This window comes from Genypterus blacodes, unplaced genomic scaffold, assembly GCF_046128005.1.
Source record: "Genypterus blacodes isolate CSIRO-AG114 ecotype Tasmania unplaced genomic scaffold, CSIRO-AGI_Gbla_v1 ptg000137l_1, whole genome shotgun sequence".
NCBI lineage: Eukaryota > Metazoa > Chordata > Actinopteri > Ophidiiformes > Ophidiidae > Genypterus > Genypterus blacodes.
In genome coordinates, this window is record NW_027466939.1 from 178,014 (window position 1) to 186,486 (window position 8,473).

At 44.7% G+C, this 8,473-nt stretch overlaps 1 protein-coding gene across 1 annotated transcript; it reads right to left on the reverse strand.

Annotated features, from left to right (window-relative positions):
* Nucleotides 1-35: 35 nt before the first annotated feature.
* mmd2a (monocyte to macrophage differentiation-associated 2a) lies at nt 36-8,473 on the reverse strand. The gene is made up of 7 exons (XM_076164569.1): nt 8,110-8,473; nt 5,208-5,289; nt 4,384-4,544; nt 3,204-3,278; nt 2,984-3,085; nt 2,770-2,839; nt 36-2,674 (listed from the first exon to the last, which is right to left on the reverse strand). Exons 1-7 carry the CDS (start codon nt 8,193-8,195, stop codon nt 2,474-2,476), a joined length of 777 nt encoding a protein of 258 aa, XP_076020684.1. The 5' UTR covers nt 8,196-8,473; the 3' UTR covers nt 36-2,473.

An 8,473-nucleotide genomic window follows, 5' to 3' on the forward strand; every position in this document is an offset into this window, starting at 1 on the left:
TTCTGCACCCACAAAACACACACAGAGCATCCATGTTGTCATAGTGAATCTTCTTTAATTCAGTGATTTAGTCAGAAAATCTCATTTCATAAAATAGAACCTCTGATAAATAATCATGCATTCCTGAGTTAGAGCCTCACAGCCAAAAGGTCCTCGGTTCAAATCCAGCTCAGACCAAATTCCAACTTGTGCCCTTTCTGTATCTGTTTCCTCCGTGTTCTCCAGTTTCCTCCCACACGTAAAGACACAAAGCTTAATGGGCCCTACGTGTGAATAGGAGTGTGTGTGTGTGTGAGATGTCACTCTCTGCGTGACCCTGAATAGGATAGAAAATAGATTTATAAAAGCTTTGTGGAAAAATTGATTTACTAGATAAAGGACTTCAAAGTATTCAACCAACCTGCCATATCAGGAAGATTTGGAAACAAAAGGTCAGGAGAAAGTATTAGCATTGATGCTGCTGAGAGGAAAGTGCTTCCAGGTTAGAGAGCGTCACTCATCTCATCTCTCATAGACAACAGGCACAAGCATCGTCCTCCGAACGAGACAAAGGTGAAGAAAACACTGAGAGGATCCATTCTTGGCAGACACTTCCTGTTAGACTGTGACTCTTTCATACTGATGGCGTTTATACATCACTACAGCGCTGGATTGAAGTTATCCTAACTAGAATGATCACTTGACCCTGACCTACAGACAGTTCTCCCCAGGGTTTGTTAAGATCTAGAGATTTATAGACACAACACATACATATATGCAATAATACAATCATCTGGCTGCTTAAAGTGGTAAAAGTCTCCATTTAAAGATGAGGTGTGAGATGTTTATGAATTCACTGGCAGCTAAAATGTGGTTTGCAGAGCATTTGATGCTCAGTTACTCCCACAGGAATGTGTTCAATACTGCTGCGACAGACAGACAGGACAATGTCCAACGTCCACATGCTATTCTGTGATTGTGCAGAAGTTAGAAAAAGTCAAAAAATCAAAGCAAACAGTGACAGTGAGTTCAAATGTAGCGATTAGCACCATCATCAGAGAATCTGTGTATCATGAAAACCAAGCCACCGCCTGATTCAGACTGTCTCATCTGGAGTGGAAGTGGAAGTGGAATGTAGTTGCTTAGGTAGTGAGTGTAGTGATGGACATGATCAGGTTACTCACACAGAAGTCTAGTTCCTTTTACATTACTGGAACATTTACAAGAACTCAGGAACATTCAGGTACGGCGGCCTGAGGCTCACTGCTGATTGGTCCGTTTATAAAGACTCCTGTTTAGCTTGTTTTTGTACACAGTGGAATACAAAGATCACAGAAATATTTCCAATGTCAAAACAAATAAAACAAGACTACAAATGATCACAATAACTGAGGCAGAATCAACAGACAACTGGAACGACACCATGGATGTGATTCATAAGAGACAGAGACAGCGTTACCACAGTATTTCCTAACTTCCTCGCAAAGTAAGTGAGTAGATTTAGATGAACTTGTCTCTTCTATCTAAGCATGTGGTTGATTAGGCACTTTATTTAAATGGGAAAGTTTGATCGGATCTCGCACACATTTTAGTTTACTTTTTGCAAAGCCCCTCTGCCTCACACACACACACACACACACACACACACTCTTCACCACGTCTCCACCACGTCTCCTGCGGCTCAGAACATTGATGTTGTTTTGAAATGTCTCTTTGCCGTTGCACCAGAGAGATCTGTGTGATGAGTGTGGCTCTTCCTTGGCTTTCACCTGCTGTGCATAATGACCTAAATTGTCACGGCACATATTTCTCTTGGTGCTGTGAAGTATGAATCTTTATGAATCACACCCAATGGATGCTGTTCTGGGACTCTGGCCAGAATATTGCACTGCTGATATGAGATACTCTGTTTTTGCTGGAGACATCAATAGCAACAACAATAACATGTTCCAGCAGGAGGTACTGTATGTTGTGTGTTTGGGAACAGCTGGGTGAAGCTCGCAGAGCCGAGCATCACTGAGCGGTCAGACACAGGAGTACTAATGAACAACTGCCATTATTGTTTGTACCCAGCAAAAGAGAAACAAAGGACGTCTGAAGACGTTTGAGGAAGATGGAACATGAAACAAATGAACACTGGAGAGGTGCATGCGTCCTTTCATCTGTGTGTGTGTGGGTGAGAGGGTTCCGATCCAACCCACGGTTCTGTTTGGCACATGTGGAACTATAGACGGCTCTACTTTCCATAATCTTCACGCTGTGTGGAACATTTTGTCCAGACAATCCTAATGACCGGGCCGGTTGGCCAGACAGACTGTTAATCAGAACATTAGAGTGTGTGTCAGCACTGATGTGAACCTCTACATCTCTCCACATGTAACCACTTACTGTGGTTGGTGGGAACACAGTGTTCAGTCTCCTTGAAAGCCAACAATAGGACTTCCTTGTCAGTCACTTGGATCCCTGTGATCAAAGCATGAGTGCAGCTTGGACGTCACCTGGACGTCTGCAGCAGCGGCTCAGGCAGGTACAGATGCCTCCAGATGGCGTAATAATGAATTGCCGCTCCGATCGCGACAAAGAGGTGCCAGATTGCGTGGGCGAACGGGATGACGCCATCGCTCTTAAAGAAGACCACCCCCACCACGTAGAAGAACCCTCCCACCGCCAGCTCACACACACCTGCACGATCCACCTGGAACACAGAGCCGCTTTAGAAAAGGGTCGGCGGGGATGTGAAGCACGACGGCAGGAAGGAATGAGATGAAGACGTGCCTGGTGGGTTCTTACCATGAACAGGATGACCAAAGCCGGAACGACTCCCATGGCCACGTATCCTAGCAACTCCATCAGCTTATACCTGCCAGCAGGGAAAGAAAATGTCACACTTCCGACTGTATTGGTGCAGACTGTTGCTGTGTGATTGTTTGGCCTTCAAACAGACTCAGATGTTTGGTGTAAACACTTCAGATAGTGTCAGACGGGGAGAGGAGCCGTGTGTTACCTCTCGTGGAAGAAGTAGACATACATGGATCCAACACAAGCCATGACCCAGATCAGCCAGCGCATGTGACCCGCCCAGGGCCCCAGCTCCCTCAGCATCAACCTGATGGGACACGTCGCACATCCATAATTACACTACAGTCGCTGGGATTGTGCATGTGTGTGTGTGCGTCGGCTATCATCTATAATTCCTGGGCAGCAGAGACGTGAGTTAGACCAACCAGGGGGAGTAGGAGGCGGCAATGAAGAAGTAGATGGCCATTCTGTCACACATGTGGAAACGCTGCTCCATCTTCCTGCACACACACAAAGAAGGACGAGAGCTTGAGTCAGGTCGTACTCACCTCCACTTTGGGGAACGACGTAACTGCATCACCGCCCATTATCTCTAAAATGACAAATGTGATACGGAGGAATCGTCTGAGGCCAAACAGGTTCCTGCCAAAGCCGTTCCATGTGTGGGAAAGCTCAGCCTCAGACGGGTGTGGGGGGGGTGGAACTTGTTCAGAGCCATAATAGAAAGTTTGTGTCTTTACATGTTATAGGCATTTTGGAACTTGTTTGGCAAACAAGCAGAACAGAAATATCCTGTGACCCTGTGCCTCAACTTGCAACAGTGTTTGTTGTGGGGAAAGGACAGAGGTAGAGAGAGAGAGAGAGAGAGAGAGAGAGAGAGAGAGAGAGAGAGAGAGAGAGAGAGAGAGGGAGAATAAAGGACAGGAAGCAGAGGAGAGGTTGTGTATAACAGGTGTGTCAGCCGTCCATAATTTTCCCAATTACCTCAGATAATAAACCCTGACATTATGAGTGGTTGTGTTTCCCAGTCAACATGGCTTTCAATGCTTTGCTCACACTATCGATCTCTCCTTTCAACTCTCTACGGGTTTCTGAGTCATCATCGTGGTTAACCTCACCCGCAGTTGAACCCTTAAACTTCCCTTCTCTGCACTAAACTGGGGGTTTGTGAGTAACTCTGGGGAAAGGAGACGAGATGTTTGATTCCTGAGCTGCTGTTGTTTGTGACGGTGAAGCCAAGTACTCTGTCTCTCGTTCATAAAAGTCAATCTCCCAGAATAACTCCAGGTCCATCCCCACCAGAGAAGTCAAACTCCACTTTTTGAAGCGGGTTGTCATTTTGCCAAAGCCTGCAGCCCAAACCTGCAACCAGACTTCTGAGGAAGCCATGAATCATCAAGTGACACACCTTAGACTCCATCATTAGGGCAAATAGCAGCATCTGTTGTCTCAAGCCTTTTGGTTTTCTTAGATTTGGATGACGTCAATGGCAATGTGCAGTTCATACTCACATACACACACACACACACACACACACACACACACACACACACACACACACACACACACACACACACACACACACACACACACACACACACAGACCTGAGGTGGCTGATCTTCCATGCTGCGGTGTGGAAAAGTGTTGAGGTGATGAAGAGGCCGGTGAGGCCGGCCCCATACAGCCACGCAGCCACGCGATGCTGTTGGTCCCCAGACAGGAAGTAGAGCACAGACCCGCCCACCAGACTTGGGATGATCCAAAACTACAGGAGAGACACAAAACACGCTTCATTGTTTAACTTCACCACTTAGAGTCCCATTCCTGTGAACTAAAGCAACAACTTACAAACCAAATGGAAGGAATTTGTTAAGTATTTGCTTTATTAACTGTGACTGAAGGATCAAGCCTCTGTTTGAAATATGTTTGACTGTATTTACACATTGACAAATTCATTTTAAAATGATCCCAGAAGATCCTCTGCTTTCTCAAAGGTGCCACATGATCATCGTTGTCCCTCAGTCTTCCCTAATTGGTTTCCTGGTATTGTTCCCGTTCCTCGGTGAGAGCAGGAGACACTGATGCTGCAGAGAGCTCATTCTGTTCACAGACTCAGGTTCAAATGCTCCTGGTGCTTTGATACAACATCACAGTGGGGAAGACAGGAACAAGTGAGTGAGTGAGTGAATGTGAAAAGACAGGTTACAGTGTTTGCTGCAGTGTGGTCATTATAGTCGTGTCCCTCCGCTCTCTCTCAAACAGATGTGCTGAGGGATTACAGCAGATTACAGAGAGCCACAGGCTGAATCACAGATTACAGCCACCGCCGCCACTCACCAGAACGCTGTCCTCACTGTCCTCTCCATCTTCTCAGTGGATCAGTGAATTGTGCTTGTGTGTGTGTGTGTGTGTGTTGGTATCAGCTCACCCCATGTGTGGCACAGTTAGCAGCGTGTTCATATTCAGTGGGCTGGTATCTTTTACTGGCTGGCACTCTGCAATTCATGAACCTGAGAAGCAGGGGGGGAGGAGAGAAGAAGAGAGGGCACAAGGAGAGAGAGAGAGAGAGAGATAGAGAGAGAGAGAGAGAGAGAGAGAGAGAGAGAGAGAGAGAGAGAGAGAGAGAGAGAGAGGAGGGGGGTCAGGTAATGAGTGCAAGCTGCTGTTTTAGTGGTTAATAACTTACTGTGCTGAACCCCTGAAGGCCTGTGTGTGTGTGTGTGTGTGTGTGTGTGTGTGTGTGTGTGTGTGTGTGTGTGTAATGGTCATTCTTGAACGATTTACAGCAAACAGGTCTCTAATCCACGTCACGTTGTATGAATTTAAGTGTGCCCCATCGTTGCTGAGGCAACCGTTGCTATGGTCTCTAGTAATGTCACTCTTTGATCACGACAACAACTGGAAGCTTTTGATTACTAACAATGAACTATTTAACATTTGCATTATTGTTTATTATTGATGTTGTCAATTGCTCTGAGAAAGTTACTACGCATGTGTGTGTGCGTGTGCGTGTGTGTGTGTGTGTACAGCAATTTAATCAGCAGTAAGTCTCTCAATCCCAGTTTACGGGGGAAACACATCTGGAGCTGTTATGAAAGCGCATTTACACATCAGGATGCACACACACACAGGCTAATTGAATTGTATCTCCAAATGCAAAGGGCCACAGGTGTGTCACGCCACTCAGCTGTGTTATGTGATTACATATAAACACACTACGGTTCACATCTCTCTCTCTCTCTCTCTCACACACACACACACACACACACACACACACTTATCCCCCTGTAAACACAGGCGTGCGTCCCAGAGCTGTTTGTTGTAACGCTCTATTTATTCTGAGCTGTGAGGAGAAAGATCAGGAGACAGAAACATGGCTCCTCCTCTCTGACAAAGATCAAACATGGACACAACGCTTACAATTACATGAGCTTCCTCAATATTAGAGCATGACAGATATTCTCCTCTGATACTGGATACACGTGAATGTAATTACAGATTAAGAATAAAATAAATCTATTTCATAAATATTAAATAGTCTGTATTTTATAAAAACGGGTCTTTATGCTCTATGAAGGAGTAATTCATACATTATTACAGAGAAACACTCCTTGTCCTTGTTAATAGTCTTTTGTTTTTGTTTTCCTATCGCATTCTTTATTATTATAATCATTTTTAATAAATATACAGTACAGTATGTCATTTATTTATTTTATTGTTTTTAATCCTGCCATGTTCCATATCCTTATCCAGAATTCTTGAATTTCCACATTTGTCCCGACCAAACATGTTTATTAATAATATATATATATATATATATATATGATATTGAACATAGGATTTATTTATGTATTTGCTGTATTTGGATTATGAAGACTTCCTCTCTCAGGTGCATCAGAAGCCTTCTGATCTGAAATGTGCCGAGGTGCATTCCACAGAAATAAGGTTTGTAGTGCTGTAACACTGGACTGAGTGTGGATCCCTGTTTGTGCCGCTAAGTAGGCTGAGCCAACTCTGCTACAAAGGAGCAGGTTTCTCTGGAACTGTGGCCGCATTGTACGCCTATCAATGGACCTGAATGAAACGCTGTAATGTCCACTAATCAGTTATGACAGTGTGTGTGTGTGTGTGTGTGTGTGTGTGTGTGTGTGTGTGTGTGTGTGTGTGTGTGTGTGTGTGTGTGTGTGTGTGTAATGAACTGTAAGAGAACACCAGGGCTCTGATCATGAAGGACATCGTTGTCATCATCACATCAACAATCATTCTCTCTTCCTCTCCTTTCTTCTGTCCATTCTCTGTCTTTACTGTCTTTACTTTTCTGTCCTTCCTCTTAAATGTTTGGTAGAATGCATGTTGACGTGTGTGTGTGTGTGTGTGTGTGAGTGTGTGTGTGAAAGGTAAGTGTTTACTTGCAGAAAGCCCATTAGAGCACATTCCATACATTAATAGGATCGCTTGCATTTAAGAGGATCTGAGCTTTGGGATCTGGATAGTATAATATGTATGCAATGTGCATGTGTGTGTGTGGGTGCGTGCATGTGTGCGCGTGTGTGTGCGTGTGTGTCTGCTCTGTAACTCCAGGGCTATTCCTCTTCTCACAGTACAGATCAAGTTCACCTCCTCAGGGATTCAAACTCGGGTTCTCACGATTGTGACTCCCATGCAAACACCCATTTACACACACACACACACATGCATAAAAAGCAAAAACATTACCATGTGATAAACAGACAGTTTGTGACATAAATGACTAAATCGTCTGACCTTTCACAGCCCAACTTTCTACTGGGGCCAAAGTTCCACACAACAAGTCTGCCTTATTTAAGATGTCCATTCATGCATAAAATGAGGAATAAGTTGTAAACAATCATGAAAACATAATGCAGTAATGACAATTAATATGCAATTATACTGCAGAATTAGCTCAACCAACAACAGAATGACATGATGTAAATAAATAATACATATATACAAAGAGAAATTAATGAGGACATAAACATGCATGTTAAGAGAGAGAGAGATTCTGACCAATAACATTTAATAGTTTATCAGTTCTCTTTTCATTTCTTTATTATTAAATGAGTAATGCAAGTAAATAGTCTCCAAGCTCACCACTCACACTCTGACACACACACACAAACACACACACACACACAAACACACACACACACACACACACACACAAACTAATCTATAACATCCGTCTAATTGCTGCTGTGCCTGCGCGTCAGTGCGCATGGATGCACGGGAGCTGGCACACATGAGAAACAGCGTCCTAGTTCTAATTACGCCGGAAACGTCTGTGAAATAAATGAAAACACACTTTCTACCTCCCAAGTGTTGTCCTCTTTGAGCCCATGTCCACCGCGTGTGTGTGCGTGCGTCGGTCTCTTCCTACGGCGTCTCCATTCTCCATAACGTCTCACCGCCGTGCGTCCGAACATGAACACACATCCAGCGGGGGCATTGACCTGAACACTTCGCCCCGCCGCTCCAACACTTAACTATACTCCTCCAACAACTACAAACTGCAGCTTCTACGCTCCTCACTGCGCCGCTTCTCTGGGGGAGGACAAACAATGCCGACACATCCCGGCAGGAAGAGCGCAGATGCGTGGGGAATGGAGAGAGGAAAACCCCCGCGCCGAGTTTTGTTCTGAGTGTCAGATGTTTGCAGGATGTTCCGCGCGCTGT